At 46.0% G+C, this 22909-nt stretch overlaps 1 protein-coding gene across 7 annotated transcripts in view; it reads right to left on the reverse strand.

The window, feature by feature from the left end:
* The window catches only part of ADIPOR2 (adiponectin receptor 2), a 42804-nt gene that overhangs the window by 7858 nt on the left and 12037 nt on the right, over positions 1 to 22909 (reverse strand). For 3 of the 7 annotated variants that reach the window (XM_074357587.1, XM_074357589.1, XM_045524167.2), the window contains exons 2-4: positions 15669 to 15946; positions 4365 to 4484; positions 779 to 950 (exon numbers count right to left, since the gene is read on the reverse strand). In XM_074357587.1, coding sequence (XP_074213688.1) covers positions 779 to 950; positions 4365 to 4484; positions 15669 to 15860 — 484 coding nt within the window. In that variant the 5' untranslated portion in view covers positions 15861 to 15946. Of the gene's footprint in view, positions 1 to 778; positions 951 to 4364; positions 4485 to 15668; positions 15947 to 20480; positions 20498 to 21807; positions 22095 to 22909 lie in introns of those variants that run through there. The other 4 variants (XM_045524162.2, XM_074357588.1, XM_074357590.1 and 1 more) reach the window with 4 other exon arrangements.

Raw genomic sequence — 22909 nt, forward strand, 5'->3', positions numbered from 1 at the left:
TTTAGTTTTAAGAGTTCTTTACTTGTTAACCCTTACCAGATAAGTGATTTGCAAATATATTCTCCCCCATTCTGTCAGTTATCTTCTTATTTCCTTGTTAACGTCCTCTGACATTCGAAAGGTTTTAATTTTGATAGAGGTTAATTTAGTTTTCCTTTGGCTGCTCGTGCCTTGGGTGCAAATTCCAAGTGTCACCTACTCTAGGGTCACAGAGATCTACACCTGTGTTCTTTCCTAGTGAGTCTATAGTTTGAGCTCTTGTGTTTAGGTCTCTGGTCCACCTTGAGTTAATTTTTCTACGTGGTGCAAATTAGGGCCCAACTTCATTCTGCATGTGGTGACTCGGTTGTCCCCAACCCCATCTGTTGAAAAGACTCTCCTCTCTCCCACTGTGCTGTCTCTTCAATGAGCAGTCATGATCACTTTCTACTTTATGACAAACTTAATTGTGAAAATTCTGAGTAATGACTTTAGAAAACCAGCTTAGTTCTGTTAAGTAACTACCTTCCTCTCCATGCTCATTAAAATATGATAACTCCTTTTGTATAGTGCCTTTTCCTTGGCCTGTTTTAAAGACATGTCTGAAAATCCAGTAGAGAAACATACAACTTGGCTATAATTAAAATCACCGCATAAACCAGGATGACCACAGAGTAAACCAGAGAAACCACATCATTAGAATCTAGAAAACAAAACCGGCAGATCCAAAATAAGTTCTGTCCTCACCCATCGCCGGGAGAGCAAGGGTGAGCCACGTCACACCACTGCCCTTACGTACCTAAGAGATGCGTCCAGATGTTGCCCGTCTCTGTGTGAATTCGGAAAATGCTCCTGAAGCAGGCCCGGAAGGAAGGCATGGGGGGCCGGTGTCCGTGCAGAAGGAAGTCGTTGTCCTTGAGCCAGTCTGGGAGCACGTCGTGAGGGATTACTCGCCATCGCCCTTCCCAGACCTGGGAGAGTATTATCAAACATGCATTCATCAGTGCTGCAACGCTGACAGCTGCCTCTTACCACATTGCTTCATAATGAGAAAAATGACTTATTTTTAGAAAGACAAATACATTCAAAAGGTATCATGTCCTATATTCTGAGTTTTTAAAAAACAGATTGAGGGAAAAAAATATTGGGGCGGGGTGGGGGGTATTCTTAGGAAAAGCAAAGAGTAAATAAACTTAGAGAAAACACCCAAAAGAGTGATTTCAAGCTTTGTTCCAGTCTGGCTGGAGGGAGGGTGGGAGCCGAAGTCCCACCCACACAGATGCCCACCCTCGCCCCCACGACAGACCGCAGCTCTCCTGCTCCACGTTCCCTGGGCAGGGAAGGGACACAGCGTCACTCGTGTGCCCTGCTCTCCTCCCCCTCGACCGGCCTCCTGCCACAGCCAATACAAATGCATAGAGAAGACAGCGCAGGAGACAGAAAATCTTGGATCCCTGCCATTAACTAGTTGCATGAGCTGTAATTAAGTACAAATGTCAAGCCTCAGTTTCCTCATTTGGTAAGATGAGGACAAAAGCACTTCAATCGCTCCACCGGGCAGGTGTGAGGCTCAAAGCCCGTCAGGGAGTGAGCGGGCCCCAGCAGCCACCTGTCCGCTCCCCTGAGAGTTCACGGCCAACACTGGGGAGATTGCCCTTCAGCCCCCTCCCTGCCAGACTCTGAAGGACAGGGACCAGGGGTCCGCAAGCCCTCCCGAGAGCCTGCCAGCCTCCTGGCCCTGCTCCTGCCGATGTCTCTCTGCCCACAGGACACACTCCACAAGGGTCGCATAGGCCAAAACTTGCAACTTGCTTCTGGGAGTGAGAGCGGAGGGAGATCCAAGGAGCCGGGTGGGCCTGCAGGCTCCACCGGGGAAATGACCGTCCCTGCCCCGGCTGTGACAGACACCGCTGGGCCGCACCCGCCTCCGCTCCGCACTGCTGTCCTGCCCTGCTCCCCCTTGGCCTCCCTCATGGACATTTCAGAGAATGGACCCTCTGCAGGGCTTCAAAGTGAGGACTAGCAACTGAAGAACAGAAGTGACCCGTGACCCTCTTACAAGTCTCACTCACTCTCCTCCCCACCTCCCCTCTCACTTTCCAACCTGAAACCTCAGGCCTGTGCTAAGCCGGCCATTCCCTGCTTGTTCCTAACTCACAAGAAAACAGATTAATGCCAAAAGACTACTGTAGCTTTTCCATGTCTACAGCTAACAGATCTACCACTTACAACAGCAGCTGTTTAAGATCCTCCACAGGACTTTCTGGAGAGAAAAAGTCACACCAAGACACTGAATTTTTAAACCTACTTTGAACCTGAGTTACTGCTGAGATGAGCTCTACAAGATGCCACTACTGTTGCACTCTGGGAGAATTTTCTTTTCTAAGAGGGAAGGAAAGACAGAACTCAATCTTTACTCCCTCAAGCAATGCACAACATGCACACAGCTCTGCCGTGAGCCTGTGAAAAGCGCTACTGTGTTATCACAGCCAAAACAGTCAAAAAGAACGCTGTTCCTCACTAGTTACGTACGCATACAAGGCCGGAGCGGTCTTCCCCGTTATTCTGAACAAGCATTCCACCCCTCTAAAGACCGAGCGCGGAGCTGTGCTTTCAGAACTACTCTGCAAGCAGCGTCCTCTCCGGACACCGCCCCCACACGGTCAACCTGCAAGCCAGGCCTGGACAGGTCTTCTCCTTCCCGGGGGGAAGGACAGGGTCACAGCGCAGTCAAAGATGTGCCTGTTTGTAAGCCTGACAAGGACAATGCCTAAATCAAACACCTTAGCGATGGTCCACTGGGCTTGTGTTGGACCACAGAATTTAATTTAAAAACCCACTCCCTACAGCACACCCCCTCCCCCACACGCACGGCCTGACGGCTGGCGGAACAGCAGCAGCTGAAGGCTGGGGGAGGGGCCGAGGCCGCACCTGGGCAAGCGACAGCGCCTAAGTGATTTACTCCCCCTAGTCCGCGAGAAAAGCTTTTCCAAAGGGGACGCACACCAGCCAAGTGGCGGGATACACCATTTACACTGTCCGTTTACTTGCTTCCCGTCCAAGGAGCAAGCTCCCGTGCTGTCAGGTGGAGCAGGCACCAGGGCGGGCCGGCCCAGGAGCCTCTTCCGCTCGCAAGCTGCCCAGGGAGGGTTATGGGAATCGTGATAATTTTTGTGACCCACTCATTTTTCTTCAGTAAATTACAGTCTGTAGCAAACAAATACCTTATTTATTCTCCCATTAGCTGTTACATTAGAGAGTTTTATTTGCTTTATTCTCTGTTTTAGTTTAGAAGGGAGAACAAAAAGACAGTCGGATCAGATACAGGACCCACTGGTCCATAAACATAAAAACCCCTAATGGTCAGTCACTAAATACTCAGCTTTGGGAGATTTAACACCAAGCTTGCTTTTTGAAAAACAAACTGTATCTTTTGTATCCCTCTGCTAATTCTCCTGAGACAGTGATTACCAGAACGGGTCTACTGTTTTGCTTGGCTTTGTCTTCACCAATTTTCAAACACTGATTAAAACTTCCTGGGCCCCAAGCAGACCCATAAATGTTTAGATCCCTCCCCACCCACCCACCTCTTTGTCTTAGAAGGGATGCCTGTATTCAGATTGTAACACTCTCTTATGAGTTCTGGTCCCAAGTACAGTACTCTAAGGCACCTGGCCTCAGTTACTTCCAGCGCCATCATGAATGTAGGAAAACCTAAATTGACTTTTCAGGAACTAAGACCACATGCATAAAATGTCTTGGTGTCATAACACCCACAAAAAAGCTAAGTGTCACAAAAAATTTTTCTCCAAATGATTAAGAGTTCTTCAGAAATACTTAGTAAGTGAATCTGTACACACAGAGACTGACTGACGTTGACTTTAGATCATACCTGCCAGGACTCCTGCAGCTCAGATGAATCAAGTGACCTGTACCAGTGTCCTTGACCATACACAACCCCAGTTCCAGCTACCAGACCCCCGCAGAGGTCCTAACAAATCAGAGAATGCACCAGCTGCAGTGAGCACTAGACGTGCGTGGAGCCTGATGACCTGGGGACCCCCTACCTGAAGGCCCCTCGCTCTCATCGTCGAGCAGATTCAAGGGACCTGCAGATGGCACGTTAGGACCTCCAGGCATCAGACTCCCCCAGTTTTGTTTCACTGTGTCTTGTCTAAGTGGTCAGCAAGGCCTGTCAGCACGTCATCATGGCTGCTGCAGGCACACAATGTCCTGTGCCTGCATCCTGTGCCTGCAACAGGGCTTCAGTCTCCGCTTCGCCACACGCTATCCCCTCCCCAGAGCATGCCAAGGGCGAAGGTATGCCCGGTCTCCTTAAAGGTTTCTGTCTGGGAAGGGCTGAATGCACAGGGCGGGCACCTTACCTTACAAACAAACTCCTCCATCCTCTCCATTGCGTGGTGGGCTTGCAGGAGGGGGGACATGCCCATGAACCCCTCGTCCTCCTGGGACGCCTCATCTCTGCACTCCTGCTCCTCCAGGCTCTGCAAGGCAATCACAGAAACCATCAGGGTCGGGACCAGGAGCCAATGGAGGCCAACAACACACTCTCCCTGAGGACTGTAATGAAATTCTCTGAAGGTCAAAACAAGAACTCAGACGAGTAACAACACAGGAAGTAACGTCAGTTTATCAGACAAGCATGAGCGCTGAAAATGAACGAGGGCTGCCTGATTCTTCTCGGACAGACAGATGGACTGTGACAACAGCTCACCTCTGTTTTCAGTTATATTCACAGGCCACACAACACTATTACACGTATAAAGGTGACAGGTTACTGGGAGGGGGAACTCTCCAAGAATCCAGCGTTTCTCAACCTTTGTTTCACGAAGGTTCCACCTTCCCTCCTTGCCCCCACCCCTCAAGCATGTTTCAGACTGCTTCCCCATCCCTGTGAACTTTCAATTAACAGATGCAGTGTTTGTCTATGTGCACTGCGGCCCTTTGGAGGGCTACAAACCGCTGTAATAGTTAAGAGCGTTTCACTTCCTGCAACCAAGCCACTGTCACCAGAGAATGTGCCCCCACCCACAGCAAGCCCACCTCCTCCGACTCCCTTCAGACCTCGGTCTGGGCTGCTCATCTGACAAGCTGCTCACAGCTCCCGTCCCACTGACTGATGTTGTTTACTTCATGTTTACAGAACTTTACGTTTTAGTGTGTCATTTCCTAAACTAGATTCAGTGTGTGTCTCTCCTTCCCCATGGCTCCCAAGACAGCTCTGGGCCAATATTTTATATACTTATAAAGTGTCTGGGTTCATTAATGCTTTAAAAGATTAAACAAAAATTTAAAGGGATCGTGTCTTATTAAATATAAAACTAAAATAAAAATTCCATTAAAACATCAATTATATGAAAACAAAACAGCATGAAATTAGATTTTAAATTATTAAACATAAACATATATATGTATAAAATAGCTCAAATACTTATGCATGTTTAACATGTACTCGATTCTGAGAACACAGAGGAACAGAAACAAGGATTCAATCTTGATTCCCAGACAAATAAATCACGTCAGCAGTATCCATAAAACTACACGTAAGCACAGGGAACCACAGTTGAGTGTGTCCTGTACTATCCTAAGTGAACCTGACTGAGCTGCAGACAGTCTGAAACATCGACGTGGTTACTGACAGCCAGTTCGCATGGAGAGCGAGGCTACGTGCCCTTGGGTCAGTGGAGGACCGCTGACAGGGCCAGGTAGCCAGCCTCACTGGTGACCCTGCAGACCTAGGGAAGGAAAGCGAGGACAGGGTGCTCCCGGGGCAGGCACCCCCATCCCCACGTCTACAGGGAAGAGCAATGAATGGCAGGGCGCGGGGCGGGGGAGGGGGGGCAGCTGTGTCTCAGCAGTGCTAATCCATGCTTACAAAAAGGAAACGTACGTTCAGAACCTAAGAGGTGTGGTCTCATCTGAATGTCAAACAGAGAACAGGAAACAAGCTGGCTTGCCATAATGGACTGAGTGAGTGAAGCCAGATAAAACCTGATTACTGATAAAGGCTGTAATCTTTGACAAACTTAAATACCATCTCTCTGAGCATCAGCCTCCTCGTGTGTAAAATGATTTTCTCGATACTGAATCTACACTGCAGATCTGTTTTAAGGATCAAGGATCATGGACAGGAAACTCTCTCAGGGCCTAGGACTCAGAAGGCCCTCAGTAAGCGGCGCTCTTTATTATGACGATGCGCAAGGTACTGGGGACACTGGAGCAGGTGCCACAACCCAGTGGAGAGGACACACCCGTAAGCAAGGAACCACCGCAATGAACTGGTCAACGGAATGGAAGGGTCTGATGACGCAAACAGAAAAGAGAAAAGTGAACTCCGGCACTGCTGGGAGGTTTAACAGAAAGGTGCCATCCGAAAACGTGTTTCGAATTCACCAGTCAGACATAACAGGGGAAGCTAAGAGCATGCATCCAAAAACACAGCGCTTAGCACAGCAGCGGCAAAAGTCAATGTGATGGGAGGCAAACCCAGGTCAGTATGGACACAATCCAAGTCCAAGTGCTGATGGACAGAGGAAGGACACAGGACGTGGCAGAGCCAGCAACAGGCTGTCACTCAGTCACAAGAGTGCAGTCGTGGATAAGCCCGAGAACACCGCGCTCAGTGAAACGGGCCACACACAGCAACTCCTTCCGTGAAACACGTGGAACAGCCGAAACCACGGGCACAGAAAGTGAACATGAGGTGGCCGTGCACTGGGCTGAGGAGGAGGGAATTAAGAGTCATTCCTCAACTCCTCTTGGGGCGATGAAAAATCCTGGAAATAACGGTAACGGTTGCACAACACTGTGAATATAACTAACGGCACCAGATTGTGCAGTTTGAAGAGGTTAGAATGGAAAATTTTACGTTATACTTTTTGCTACAATCCATTTTTAAGAAGGTCAAGAGGTCCACAGCGGCTTTATTCATAATATCAAAACCTAGAAAAAACTCAAGTATCTATCAGGAAAAAATTGGGTAAACAAGTGTGATATTTACATAATCGAATACTTTACTCCTCACTAAAAAAAAAAAAGAACTACACAAAATCACACCAGCGAGTAGCAGAAACACGCCAAGTCAAAGGAACTGACTGTGAAGAGACTATGTCACACAGATCTGTTCCCGCCAAGGCCAGCAATGAGCACAGACCCGAGCCGAGCTCCGTGTGAGGGAGCTTCCAGGGGAGGTGGGTAGAGCGAGGGGCGCTGCCGGGAAGGGGCGGAAGGGAAGTTCCGAATGACAGAGACAATCCGAATCCTGACCTGCACGGTCGTCACACACACGTCCCTGTGCTACAGAGTTATGATTTGAGTTATTTTATTTTACTGTCTTTAAATTACCCCTCAATACAATGTTTGTTGAAATCATTCAATAAAATGTTTTAAAAAAAAAAAAAAAACAAGAGCGAGGAATGGAGGCAGCTTCGGATACTGAGGGGCTTCAGACTTTGTCCTGCAGGCAAAGCTGAGCGTTTATAGAGGACGCAAGGTGCAGCAAGCTGCGTGTTCCCAGATTTGCATTTGGAAACTATCTGGCAACAGAGGGACGGTCAGACTGAAGAAGGGAAGCAAGAAAGGAAAGAAAGAAATTAAGAAAATACTTTAAAAGTCTAAAGCAGTTTGGTGTCAACTAGGGGTAACTTTACCCCCACGCCCTCCCAGCGGACATCTGGCAATATTATCTGGGTTCATTCTGACTTGTGACAAGTGGTGGGAATGCTACTGGCATGTGGCAGGAAGGCACCAAGATGCTGTTAAACATCCTACAAGGACAGCTCCTCACAACAAAGAACTATGGGCCGGAGTGTCACTAGTGGTTGAGAAGCTCGGATCTAAAGACATGAGGGGGTCTGTACACCTGAAGCTGTACATGCCACAGCATATTTTACCTCTGAAAAAGAGAACCAGTGTGATAAAGATGAAAGGCCTTGAAGATCAGTCTAACATGAAAATAATTCATCAATCTGTTGGGCGTTTATCTGCTCTAGCCCAACTCAGTTCAACAGAGCACTTCAGTTTAACAAATACTTATAAAAGGGATTTTTTTAAAGGTAAGTAAAATACAGTCTCTGTCTTGCATGAGCTTATCACCTTAACAGGGGGCTGAATGAGCCCCATAAATGACCATAACAGAAATAAGGTACATTCAGTTTTAAGACAGAGAGCATGGGGCCCAGGAAAGGCTGCATGAGGAGCAGAATCCTGTAAAGATGAAATAAAAGAGGAAAAAGGAAAAAAAAATTCCATTTTGAGGAAAAGACCAGCTCAGTTCAGCCAAAACTTAGGATGCACTGAAGAGCACCATCGCAAGACACAAATTACATACTTCAACACTAGCTGAAGTCAGTAGGCAAAGAGCCACAGAGATCCACATTCGCAGTACCACCCACAATTAGAAGTCAAAAGTCAAGGAATGCAGGCTACCCAGGGCTGGGCGGTCGGCCCGCACGGAAGTCAGTGAGGACTGGGCCCGCCCGCACTCACACACGAGGACGAAGGTCTGGGGCCCCTACGTCAGCGCGACTTCATCACACACTCAGGAAGCTCTTGCCCAGGAAGGTAAGGATACAAACCAGTAGATACCTTTATTATCAGCTTTAGGAACTTCTCAAAAATTCACTCAAGTTGAGACTGCTCCATCAGCTCCTCGGTATAATAACTTGCTGAATTAGGCAAACCTGCTCACTTATCAAACAAATATTTGCTCACCAAGAGTTGCTTCACCAGCCCTGAACTATCACAGCACAAACTGCCCAAGGCCAACGTGCTCTCTGCATTGGAAGGGCTGCCTTAGACCACCGAAAGCCAGACCCCAAACCCTGCAAACAGCCACCCACAGCCTCTCCTTTCTAAAACACCAGGACTCTGCAGGGTGGTGCTCACTCTTACTGCAGGAAGCAGTACACTTGGCTTAGTCCGATCAACAGGTTATTCTGATGGTCTTTTTGGAAAGCTGACAGGTTAAATCCAGCCTTAAGTTTAGAAATCTGAAATGTGAAGTAAGGGTATTAGAAAGCTGACTTCACTAACAACGTAACGGGTTAGTGGAAATCAAGAGTTCCACAAAAGACGGCAGCCGAGGGAGTGAGCACCGCTGAGTGTGTCTCTGAGACTGCCCAAGAGTGAGTGCAGCGTCGGGTCTGCAGGAACGTTCATTTTGGCCAGCCTAGAAATACGTGCGCTCTCGGCCTGCGACGACTAGTCACCTCCATCAAAGCTTGATGGAAAAGAGCTTTAAAATCACCCAACTTTTTTTCTTATTCTTACAAAGCATCTCTGTCTGATCACAACTACATTTCCTAAGCAGACCTCCTCAAGAAAATGAAGTAATCGGCAGACAGGAGCCTATTTACGAGTTAGCTTTCTTAGGATAAACTAATATACGGCGGCTTTCTTGTAAGTTTGGTGAAAGCAGTTCAGTTCGAGAGAGTAACTCCTGGGCTGAATGAAGAAAAGTTGGCTCCTAATCCCCATTTATGAAGAATCTGGAGCAGAGGAAGAGGAGGACAACCATGAAGGCTGCTCTCTTTTTTTCAACTTAATACCCTGAAAATTCAGATATGAAACGAAGCCATAAAACTAAAGACTGGGGTAGCCTGGTTTGAAGCGGCTTTTTTGTGTTTTTGTCTGTGGAAACTTAACAAAACACAAACTAAAAACTTCAGCCAAGACAGCGAAAAGAGCCAAGGCTCAGAGTCAGAGGCCCAGTGGCTCTGGCCACTCCCAGCACCATACAACAGCACACATTTCAAAAAGGATTTTGGATGGTGGACGGACACGACCAGGATTCTGAAGGTCTGGATCTTTGGCCCCGCTAGTCGGGGCTTCCTGGCTACCAGACCTCTGACTCCTCGCACCCTTCACCCATCACTCCAGCTGCACCGAACGTCCTGTGGCTCCCACACCAGTGCACACCAGTGAGACTCCGCACACGTCAGCTACTGTTACTACTGTTTCCTAAAAGAACCATGCTACTCTATTCTTCGTGGGGGGAAGTAATTACGTTTATTTATCTATTTATCTTAATGGAGGTGCTGGGGACTGAACAGGAGCGCGTGGATGCTAAGCACACGCTCTACGCTGAGCTGTACTCTGCGCCCCCCCTCCATGCTGCTCTTACTTCTGGGTCTTCACATCTGCTGTTCCCTTTGCCTGGAAGGCCCTTCGGTCCTCTCAGCTAACCCTGCAACCCAAGTTCTCCCTCCCAGGTGCCCAGCTGCAGGCAGTGCTGCTCCCACAGTGCCCTGTGCATACTATCACACCGCCCTGTGCATACTATCACACCGCACGGAGCACAAATGCACTGACTTATTATTTCTCTAGACTATAATAAGCCGCTTTAGGGCAGAAACCATGTTTTGTCTCTATTCCCAGAGTGCCACCGCGTGGTAAAGAAACTAAAAGCATCTCTAGAAAGAACAAATGCGTGCATACATCTACTAGACAACTCTTGGTGTTCCTTGCACTGTCACATTCTAGGAACCAAGTCTGGGTACTTGAAAGAAAGTCTGTGCTATTTATTAGAAATTAGGAAGTCAGAAGGAAAAGCTGGTGAGGGAGGAAACAGGCTAAATCAGTTCAATGTGGACAGTTAAAGGTCCGATAAAGAGGTCAGTATTTAGATAACAGACTTAGAGATCACCTTTGTGAAAAGGCTGTTGCAGTCAAGGATGGCTGAGACAGATGGCTGAGTCCCATGTGTTTATCAGGGTTTACTGCAGTCACATCAGGTGAGCACAAAGCACGGTCACGGCAGCAGAACTACTGCTCGCTGCACGCCAACCCCACGCCACACACTGCGCTAAGTGCTGCACGCAGGGATCACACCCCCGTAACCACCTTCGGAGGAGCACTTCTGTTCCCACTTGTTAATGTGGAAACCCAGGGCAAGCATGGTGAATTCAGAAACGGAAGCCAGGGCAAACTGCACGGCTCGAGGTAATACTTTGACTCCCGACCTAACGACATTATCTCGTGTGTAACGCTGTAGTGACTTAGACACACATTCACTTAAGGTGACCTAAACTCATAGTCAGTATCTATCATCTATTTTTTCAAACTAATATTAACAACACAACTATCATGAAGGGGGAATGTTAAATACTTGTGATATTTAAAGGAGGAAAGGGGCTACTTCCTGAACCAGGCTTTCCACTCCCAGGTGCACAGCTAACAGAAACACACCTGTATTCAGCAGAAGACAAGCACCAGAATATTCAGAGACTCTATCTTTACAGCCCCAAACGAGAAACCACCCCAGACCGCCTTCAACAGAATGAATAAATAAAATGCGGTATAGTCAAAGGAATACCAGAGAGCAATAAAAATTACTGCTACACCAAGTAAATACAAATGGACTTTCACAAACACGATGCTGAGTGAGAGAAGCCAGACACCAGAGTAAATACTGAATGGTTCTAATGAATGAAGCACAAAAACAAGCAGAATTATCTACGCCATTAGAAGTCAAGATAACACCACCTGTGTGGGAGGGGAGCAGGCAGACTGGGCCGGGTGGGGGGTGAGGAGAGCACTGCGGGTGCCTCTGGGAGTGCTGGTGGCACAGGTGTGTCCAGAAGTTTATCCCACTACCCACTTACAGTATACGCACTTTTCTACATGCACATACTTCAGCAAGGTTGTCATTGTTTTTTCTTTTAAGGACCCTCCCACTCAAAAACAGTGGGAAATAATTATGTAGAAGAGACCAAGGATTCAAATCCAGTCTCTCTGAACCCAAAAACCCTGCTTTTTTTCTTTTACCAAACTGCTTCCTTGGAGATTATCTACCGGACAGAAATGGCTTTGCCAGATACAAGCAAACATGGTACAAGTGATAAAAGCAGCCATTAAACAGGGCCGCTTGAGCAAAGGCACCTAACTGGATGATCACTACCACGCACCACGGGGTCTCCTTCCACAGCTGTGGCCATCTGTGCACACAGTCTTTTAAAATGTAGTAAAGGCAAATAACCATTGGAATGACCAAATCACACTTCTGACAATAAACCAATGAACAGAAAATCCAGCCCCCATGAAGGAAAAAAATGCATGATCCTCCAACAGAAGTCCCAGCATGTAACTCACATAAAGCCAATGGGGTCTCCATGTCCTGGCCTGTAAAACAAAGATGCAGCTGATACCCACTCCAGAAGGCTACTCTGGAAGGAATGAGATGGCACCCACGAAACTGCTTAGAAAACTGCCTCGCACAGCACAAGGGCTCAGTAAGCGTGCGCTATCGTTGCCCCTCTGATGAATGACACAGCGCACTGAGTCTATCTGGATTACACACACGAGTTAAGTTTCCCGGAACATCAGAATAGTACACCCTATATTCTCCGTACCTTTATTTATGAAAACTGCCTGAGACAATTCTGACAAAGAGCTCTGAATTGGCTACTGGTAAGTTCATTCAACAACCATATGTTATACGCCCACCAAGAATCAAAAACTGAGCAAGAATCTGAGGATGGGGCAAACAAAAGGCAAGATTCTTTCCACCATGGAACATACAGTCTACAAGCAAAAATAAGAACTAAACCATCTAATCACACACACAGAGAGAGGTACGTACTGTGGGGGAACATGAAGGCAGGATTAAAGACAGCAGTGCACCAGGACACAGTGGAGACAGAGACCTGAGAAGGGCTTCTCTGAGGAAGGGATACTTAACCTGAGCACTGAGGAGCAGCAGCAGCAGCCACAGGTATGGATGTGAGAACACCCAGGCCAGGGAAAGAGCCACACATGAAGGCTCTGAAGCTGGACACAGCCCAGCCCACTTAACGAACTGAAGTGAGGCCAGGGTGGCTGCAGCTCGTGAACAAGGTAGAGAACGTTCAGCTTGCTTCCTCTTCCCCCAGGTCTCTGCGTGGCTGGTTCCTCATCATTCAGGCCTCACTCATCTCAAACATGCTCCCCTGAGAGGCTTCCTTCTACCACTCTATCTAAAGAATCAGGGAGGGGACAGGGCATGGATGGGGGAGCACAGACGATTTCTAGAGCAGCGATGCCATACGGATGGACACACACGATTATACACTCGTCCAGACCCCTAGGATGCGCAGCACCCAGAGCGAACCCCAGCGTAAACCCTGCACTCTGACTGATCATGATGTGCCAATACAGGTTCAGTCACAGCAAACGTACCACTGCGGTGGGGATGCTGATCGTGGGGGAGGCGAGGCAAGTGCGAGGACTGGGCCTATGTGCAAAATCTCGTACATTCCCGACTTTGCTTGGGAACCTAAAAAAATGCTCCTCTAAAAAAGGTCTTAAAAATAAAAATTCTGGAATGACACCAATATCACTGGACAAGTAGGACTGCGTCACACTGCAAAGCTCCTGCACAGCAAAAACAACTGACAGTGACAGGGTAGCCTGTGGGACAGGAGAGGACATCTGCAAACCACACATCCGATAAGGGGTAAACATCCAAAATATATAAACTCCTGTAACTCAACACACACACACACAAAAAGCCTTAAAAATGCATCTGATAAGAGGTAAACATCCAAAATATAGAAACTCCTGTAACTCAACACACACACACAAAAAAAGCCTTAAAAATGTGCAAAGGACTTAAATAGACATTTCTCCAAAAGCCACACAGATGGCCAGCAGGTGTATGAGTGGGAAGCTCAACCTTTACTAATCATCAGGGAAATGCAAATCACAATGGCAGTGAAATGCCCGGGTCACACCTGCCAGGACAGCCATCATCAAAAGAGCGAACAGTGTAGGCGCTGATGAGGACGTGCGGAAGTCAGCACCCTCGCACGCTGCGGATGGGAATGTAAAATGCTGCAGCCGCCACGGAAAGCAGTATGGAAGCTTCTCAAAGAATTAAAGTAGAACTACCATATGACCCGGTCATCCCACTTCTGGGTATTCATCCCAAAGAACTACAGCATGTTATCTGAAGAGAAATCTCGAGCAGGATTCACAACAGCCAAGAGGTGGAAACAACCTAGACAACCATCCGTGGGTGGACATACACGTATCAGTCGACTACTATTCAGCCTTCAAAAAGAAGTCCTGTCACCTGGTACAACACAGAACCAACCTGAGGACACTGCGCAGTGAGAGAAGCCAGTCGCAGGAGGACAAACACTGCGTGATTCCATCTGTGTGCGGCACCTACAGCTGCCAGCTCACAGAAGCAGAAAGCAGGACGGTGGCTGCCCAGGGCTGGGAGGTGCGGAAAATGGGGACAGGGTTTCGGTTGTCAAGGTGAAAAGGTTCGAGGGTCTGCGACACAGCAACGTGCACACAGCCAGCAATGACGGGCTGGACACACTGACATTCAGGGCAGGCGATTTCACACGGTGTGTTCACTGCAGTGAAGAGAAAAGGTAACCCCAGCGGTAGTGCTTGCTGGCTGAGCAACTGCCTTGGCCTTGGGAGCACCTGAGGGAGACTCAAGCTGCTCGGCCTGGAGGGGGACGTGTCAGCTGCTAGAACACAATGTTGTAAAAGGTCAACAAGAAAGCAAAGCCTTAATGTGGAAGGAAGTCCTTGCCCCAAGTATCTGTGAAACTTCTTTTAAAACAGTGATGCTAGTATGAAGGCCAAATCACACTAAACTTACTGTAAGCAAACCTTTTATTAATCCTCTAAGTTAGGAATCTGTTCTGTGCAAGTAGGGACACACGTACACACAAGGACACAAGTCATCTTTCAATGTAGCACCATCTAGCCAAGAGTATAAAGTTAGCTTACAGAGTGTTACCAAGAATAAAAGAAGAAATAACCTTAAATCTCCTGCCACAATACTCCGTTATTTCTACAGTGCTCTTGTGAAATTCTTACTAAAGACCTGGAAAGACAAGACAACCCTCTGGAGTTCAAACCAACACCCCTACTACCCACCCAATGAGCTTATTTCTTAGGACGGTAAAGATGCAGTTCGAAGTAGAGGCTTTCAATGCTTTTGACTACAAGCCTCAGTAAGAAATGTATGCAGTATTCATATCTATCTACACAAAACTAAACAATTTCATCAAAGAACATAGTTTAAACGTATGTTACATGCGCCTCAATTTCCTTACCCTCTCTGCTGTCTAATTAACACTGCTCTAGTACCAAAATACATCTCACAAAGTACCAAAGGGCTCACCAGTCTGAGAAAAACTGCTTTGGAAACACAGCACAACATGCTACATTAACTGCAAGGCTCCGAAGCACAGGGCAAAACGACGCTCACACTGCGCTCCAGGTGCAGCTGCCTGAGGAACTGAGAAGCTGCTCTCTTCTGTGCGAAGCGAAAGATTAAAACCTGCCTTCTTTTCCCACAATTCTACTGACTCCCAAGGTATGCACTGGAGATGAACTCTATCCGTAGTTCCAGAAAGCAATTATTTTCTCCAAAAATAGAAGTGACAATGCCATCACTAAAGCGTTGTAAGGGTCATACGGTAGCGACAAAAGCCCGTGTCCTGTTGTAGACAGGACAGGACAGCGTAAGCACAGGTTTGAGTGGCAGCAGAAGAGGCGTGACTAGCACCTAGCTGGTTTAAGAGTAAGAGACCTCGAACTGTCCTGAACAAAACTCACAAACGTGCTCAAGGCCGCTTTTCAGGCCGGCCTCATTCTAGCAAAGTCCCCACACTTCTTTCAATATCCTCCCTCCAGCCACATGCCCACAAGCTTGTTTTACTTACCATCCTTCCGCTTGAACTTACTTTCTTATGAGAGGAAGAAAGGGCAGCTGCCTCTACCACGGGCCCCAGGTCTGCGTGGTGGGCGCCATCCTCACCGCTGCTGGTGCCATCAAGCTGGTGCCCCTTCCTGAGCCTTATGTCTGGCTCTGGAGTCCTGCTGTACCCCAGTCGGTGTTCTGCTGTCTCGTTCATGGGATACCCAAGCCTTTCTTACAAAGAGGTCTTTCTTTCTGTCCCTGCTTCTTGGGAGGATGGGCTTTTAGGATAGTGAGGTGACCCTAAGGAGAGAAAGCTTTGAATTAATATATTTGACTGAGTGCTGGGGGAAGACACAGGTTGTATTACTATACATTAAAACTTGAATTTTCTATAATCATTAAGAACAATAAAATAATCATGTATTTTTTAAAAACCCTGTATTTGTTGACAGGAAGGACTGCCAGAATCTATTTTTAAATGAAAAAAGCAGAATACAAAAGACATGTTTAACATCTGCGCATTCATATGTTATAAAAATATTTAACTGCAAGTAAGTATACATGTACACAGAATAACTACTTAGATTCTCAAAACTGTGTTCTTGGTACAGAAGCAGACAGGGACGAATCTAGGGTCTGGAGTGAGAAGGCTTAGTTTTCATTTTGTTCTGCCTGTTTGTTTGTTTTTTTTTACAATATGCCATACTTTCTCAATTAAAAAACATACCTAACTGCAGAACGAATATGTATTGCAACTAGGTTTTACATATCCAGTTTCATTTAAATCATCACAATGAACCATCCTGTTGTTTTTATTTCTACTTCACAGGTGAGGAAACCAAAATTCACCATATTTCTACGAAATAAGTAAGACGACGTCTCTGACTGAAGTGGCATATATTATTGGTAACATTTTGATTTAAGTTGTTTGATGTCTGAAACGCCAATATTTTTTACCTGCTTTGAACTCTAACTAGACTGCCCTGGAAGGCAGTACTCAGGCCTTTCACACCCCTGTGAGTCCCAGAAAGCACGATGCACCTAAATGTTTAATGAATACGACAGGTGACATTCAAATGTTAAGTAGCAAAAAACACTTCCAGAAACCATCGCTATTTCTCTAAATTGGACTGCAGTAAGTTTCCTGGGAGTTTAATAATTAAATTAATAAAAATCCTTCACCCTCTACCTCCTAACTCACAGTACAAAAGCTTAAAATTTCAGAGATTTAAGTTACATATCCAAATAAGGTGATTATCACAGCCAATCCAACGGGAAAGACTAAAACAGGAAGAGGCCAGGGGACTTGCTATGCACATAAACCCCATGAGATTCAAAATTCTTACTGGGGGAGAGAAGGAGCAGGGCAAAGTGGGAGGGCCTGGATGCCATTAAAAATCGGCAAAAGGTTAACATCTGCAAATCTCAAAACTCCCAGACTTACCCCCCACCCCCGCCACCACAAGGCTGTTCACTCTGCTGGCAAGTCTTTGTTTTGCAGATGAGTTCACGAGCAGTGTTCTCTTTCCTCCTTTTTTGTCTTTGGATCCCTCATGAGTGGTATCACTCGGTACTTTTCTTTCTCTTTTTGTGACACATTGTAACTGACTATACTTCAATTTAAAAAAAAAGGTAAAGGAGTGTTCATATATATACCTACGTGAAACTGAGAATTAGCTCAAGAGTTCGAATTAGAGTAAGAATTAGCCAACTGTTAGTTTCATAAATCATTTTAGTTCACTGTGGATTTCTCCAGAGCCCTCTAAAGTTTTTAGAACAAAAACAAATACAAATCTTTAAGGATAAGCAAACCTGGGTATGTGCCTGTCACATAAGGGCCCAAGCAAGCACTCAGATCATAAACTATGCTATCAATACCCAATTCTGAAAGAGGAAACAATGCTAGTGATTTATATTTACTTATTTATTTACAGCTCACAAAGCTGTTTCACACCCACCACTTCATTGTGTTTCATGGAAGAAAGAAGGAGCTAAAATTTATTGCAGATATATAAAGCTAAATTCTGTACAAAGAATTTACACGTAGTTTCTCTCACATAATTCTTATATTTAGTCGTCTGAGGTATTCTACCCCCCCCATCTGACAGATGTGGAAACTGAGGCTCAGAGATCAGGTAACGTGACCAAGGCCGTTAGCCTCTAAGAGCAGCTGGAAAAATAAACTGTCCAGCTGTACATAGATAAGTGACTGTCTTGCTATGAAGAGTAAAAATTAGGGAAAGTGGAGCTAGGCTTTAATTTGCTCTAAGATTCTTAACAGTAAAAAGGAGTGAGGTGAGAGATGGAAAGTATTCCAGAGTACCATCATGTGTTATCAGAAGAGTTCATCTCTTCCTCAGAAAATTCTCACTGGTCAAGCTTCTATGACCACCATGTGGTATTACACAGAGCTGCGGCAGGGCGGGGCGAGGAACCCAACACGAACAGAAAGCAGCTGGCAGGAAGGACAAGTGGCTGAGGGGTACTCAGTCTACGAGCAGATGCGGAAATCCTACGCAACCCGACCCCTGCACCTTCAGCAAGCAGAGCAGATCTAAGGTTGTAAATTAAAATCTCTGGGAGGCCAGGAAGTGGTGATGAGGAAAGAAAGACAATACTACGGTAAGTTTTTCAAATTCCTACACTGCCAACCACTTTCCAGTTAATGTGACAGAGATCTTCCTTCCAGCATGGTTCTCTAAAGACTCGCCATCTGCCATGGATCTTTAAGGTTGTTCAAAAATTAGGATATCGAGTCTTCAGATTCTAAGGGCCAGTGGAGTAACGTCCCTTTGTACTAGCTGGGACAGAGCGAGTGGGGCGCGGCTTTCTGCCTGGTGGTAGCGCTTTCTAGCTCTATAATTAGATTGCTCAGCAGTAGAGGACAGGCTGCAAAACATGTCGCATGGTTTGTCCTCTGAAGGGAAAGCAGCCAACCCCAAGGTGACCTGCAAGCTGTGCACTGAGATGACCCCAGTGCAGCCTGCCACTCCACGCTGAGGTGCGCGTCCCAAGCTGGCGCACGCTACTGACATTCCTGGTGTCAAGTTCACGCTCTCGCCTGATGGAACCGGAACCGCGAGCGGCACAAGACGTTCTACACGGAAGCGTGGCTATGCTGCCCCTTGTCACCTCCGCTTTCAGCCTCCACTGTGCCGTCAACACAGTGCATGCAAATCTGAACTACTAACAGTGAAATGAGATTATTTTTTAGGACGGTAAAGTTTATTTCAACAATGAGACCAGCAGGGTTACTAAAGGTACCAGGTTTTCTTCTGAGTAGTAGCTATTTTTTCTCTTTTTAAATCACTATTAAAAATAAGTACTAGATGTGTTACCCTGACTGGCTTAAGTCTTTAGAGAAACTTGCTGGAAAATTTCTGTCACACTAACTGGCAAGGAAAGGGGTTGGACCTCTTAAAATTAACACTTAAAAATCTTTACTACAAATGACCGATAGGCACATGAAAAAATGCTCAGTATCACTAATTATCAGAGAAATGCAAGTCAAAACTACAATAAGGTATCACCTCACACCAGTCAGAATGGCCATCATTCAAAAGTCCACAAATGATAAATGCTGGGGAGGGTGTGGAGAAAAGGGAACCCTCCTACACTGTTGGTGGGAATGCAGTCTGTTGTAGCCATTGCGGAAAACATCACGGAGATTCCTCAAAAGACTTACCATATGACCCTGCAATCCCACTCCTGGGCATATATCCAGAGGGAACCTTAATTCAAAAAGACACCTGCACCCCAATGTTCACAGCAGCACTATGTACAATAGCCAAGACATGGAAACAACCTAAATGTCCATCGACAGATGACTGGATAAAGAAGTTGTGGTATATTTATACAAAGGAATATTATTCGGCCATAAAAAATGATAAAATAATGCCATTTGCAGCAACATGGATGAACCTGGAGAAGGTCATTCTAAGTGAATTAAGCCAGAAAGAGAAAAATACCATGTATCACTCATATGCAGAATCTAGGGGAAAAAAAAAAAGACAAATGAACTTACATATAAAACAGTAACAGATTCACAGACATAGAATACAGATTTGTGGCTGCCAGGGTGGAGGTGGGAGGTAAGGGATAAAGTGGGAGTTTGAGATTTGCAGACACTGACTGCAAATATACAAAGTAGATAAACAAGTTTATACTGTATAACACAGGGAACTATACTCAGTATCTTGTAGTAACCTATGGTGAAAAAGAACATGAAAATGAATACATGTACGTTCATGTATAATGGAAGCATTGTGCAGTACGCTGGAAATTGAGACAACATTGTAAACTGACTATACCTCAATAAAAAGCTAAATAAATAAATAAGTTTTACAGTGATGGGGGAAGAGCGGGGGTCTTCAAAACAGCCCGCATCTATTTCTCTCCACTCCCACTTCCTGGTTCAAGGTGACGCCATCTCTCACCTGTCTTGAGCTTGTGTCCCACCCCCCTCCCCTCAGACCCAGCCCTCACACAGCAGGCACAGTGGTCCTGACCAAAAGGCACGCCCTTGCTGGGGGCCCTCCAATGGCTTTCCTTTACACCTAGGAAACCTCTTGCCCGGCTTATGAAACCCTAACTGACTTAGCCCCTCTCTGTGGCCTCCTTCTGAGCCACGTGGCCCTCGCCCACTACATTTCAGCCACAAGGACCGCCGCAGCTCCGAGGGCTCCACGCAGCCTGGATGCCAAGGCCTGGGGAGCCCACGGCCCAGCTCTTCCCCAGGCTGGCCCCATCCCCACGTGCCGATCCCAACGTAAAGGTCACCTCCTCAAAGAATCGTCCTCTGACCACATATCTCAGTCACTCTTGACCGCCTCACCTGTCCCTCTCGGTCACAGCCCGTCTCTGACACTTCCATTTCTTTGCTTGCTAACGGTCCTCTCCCATGGGGCTGGAGACTGCTGAGAGAAGAGGCAGTATACATCTCTACTCCTGCACGCCCAGCGCCTGGAGCAGCCACTGGCGGACAGCAGGCGTACCCAGGAAACACGTGCCGCGTAAGTAAGGAGCGGATTACCACCCCCACTTCAGAGAAATTTCGTGGGCAGACACCAAGTTCCCTGACTTCCCCCATCTCCTGACACAACCCCTTTACTCTTCTTGCTTATTAATTCTATTTTAGCACCTGTTTAGTTTCTATTACAGAGCCCGTCAGAATTTCCCACGTGCTTGTTTACATGCCTGTCTTCCCTCCTGAACAGAAAACTCCTCAGGGTCAGAGAGCCCTTTTTTGGAATCCATTTTTGTATCCTTCTGCAGGATACACAGAAGGATTTTAAAAATCCTTGCTGGATGGGGGGTGGGACGGGCGGTGACACGAAAAGCCAACATGCAGTGAGCGTCAACTTCTTGCAAAGAGCATTTCCCACAGATTATCTCTTTAAACCCTTACAACAACCCTGGAAGATGGGTGCAAGCATTTCCTCCGTTTTGGAAATGACAACATACCCAGAGAGGTTATAAATAACTGGCCTGAGGTAAGTGGCAGCCTGATCTATCTAATCAATCCAGTCTGCCTAACACCCCGTTAATGCTCTCAGCCACCACCTTCTACGCCACCACGAACAAGCTGTTCTTGAATAATTGCATGACAGCACTTAAGTGACAAAACCAGGAGTTAACACTGACCGGACTCTGCTTTACAACAATATTGAAAATATTAAGAAACAGTCAAGAAATGGGGAGGAGCATGTAGCCTTGCTACATACCAAAAGCAATAAAATGACTGATTAAAACTGAAATTCTTCCCACCCAGAACATATCTGAATAGAAAACTGTCAATCAAAAAAACCTGATAATTAGGAAAAGAATAACTGATTAAATGGGAAAAGTTCCCAACATACGTTACTGACACAGTCCTTAAAAAATGGCATAGTTGACAAGTGAGAAGCAGCAACACCGATTTTTAACACAGGCACTATCATGCTTTCAGGTTCATAAAATCTTAACTGCTATTAGCACAAAGAACATTTCAAACCAAACAACAGTTTTTGAAGATTATTCTGAAGTTGTAAAGCCAGGCAACATGCTGTATCATTGACACTGCTTTCTTTCCTAGCATTAAGTAGGGCAACTTTTAAGTAAAATCACCAGGAACCTCTTCTAATTTCTAACTATCCCACCCACAGAAACCAGGCAAATCTTACCTTGCAAAGTAGAATTGGGGGAAAGCCAGGGAGAGCCTACCACACCGGTTCTTCCTGTGTCCGTGGAAAAGGTCCAACTTGAACCTTCCTATAAAGACTTCCAAAGTGATAAAAAGATATGAAGGGCTATCTGCTGAGCTGCTACGCTGGCCTTTCCACTGGATATCAAGTCCACTTTAGCCATTTAAAACCCTTCAGCAACGTTTGTCAAAATTCATAGAACTGTACACATGAGAAACGGCAAATTTTACTAAGTGTAAACTATAGCTTAACAAATTTGACCTTTCAAAAACCTGACAATTACCATAAATGTGACCAGAACAATTGTTTCAATCTTCAGTTAAAAAATATATAAGTAGACTGTTTTGTCACGTCCCCAAAAGTACAAAGTCAAGTTCTAAGATGTTGAAAGAAAACAAAGAGCTGGTCGGAGGCAGACGCTGAAGTTTCTCTGAGTTTCCAAGTTCAAACGTGCGACGTGGCCACCTGGAGAACAACAGGCTTGTTTTCAAGAACGTGAAGGAGCTCAGCTGCACTCAGCTGTCGCTCCGTACCCTCACACAGCACCGTTACAAAGAGCTGCATGTCACAAGGCAGCCCGAAACTCAAAGCGGACTGAGAGAAGCCCACACTTTCTCATTCAACACCAAACGCTCCAGATTTAAACCACACGAGCTGCAAATCAACTCCCTGAAGAGCAGGCGTACAGCAGAAGGACCCTATTATTATACTGAAGTAAGTAAACATTTCTTAAAACTTATTTATAGTCCATAAATTAACTACATTTCTGATTTTTGCCAAAAAAAAAAACTATAAAGGCAGTTTCAAGCACCATAAGGTAAAAAAACGAAGCTTTTCATTTAACAAACATTTATGTACAGTTTCTGTGTTGGGCACCCTTCTAGGGACTGATGACACAGTTCAGCAATGAACTCATCAATATAAACATGTATTTCTAATATAAACACAAAAATCTAATAATAAAGCTTACACAGTCAAATTAGTTCCCTAGTACTTTCAGAAACTAAGTGAAATTTTAACCAAACTCGGACCTATCTCCTGAGCAATATAACCTAAGCAGGGTCAACCACTAAAATGAAGG

The sequence above is a fragment of the Camelus bactrianus genome, chromosome 34, assembly GCF_048773025.1.
Source record: "Camelus bactrianus isolate YW-2024 breed Bactrian camel chromosome 34, ASM4877302v1, whole genome shotgun sequence".
Classification (NCBI taxonomy): domain Eukaryota; kingdom Metazoa; phylum Chordata; class Mammalia; order Artiodactyla; family Camelidae; genus Camelus; species Camelus bactrianus.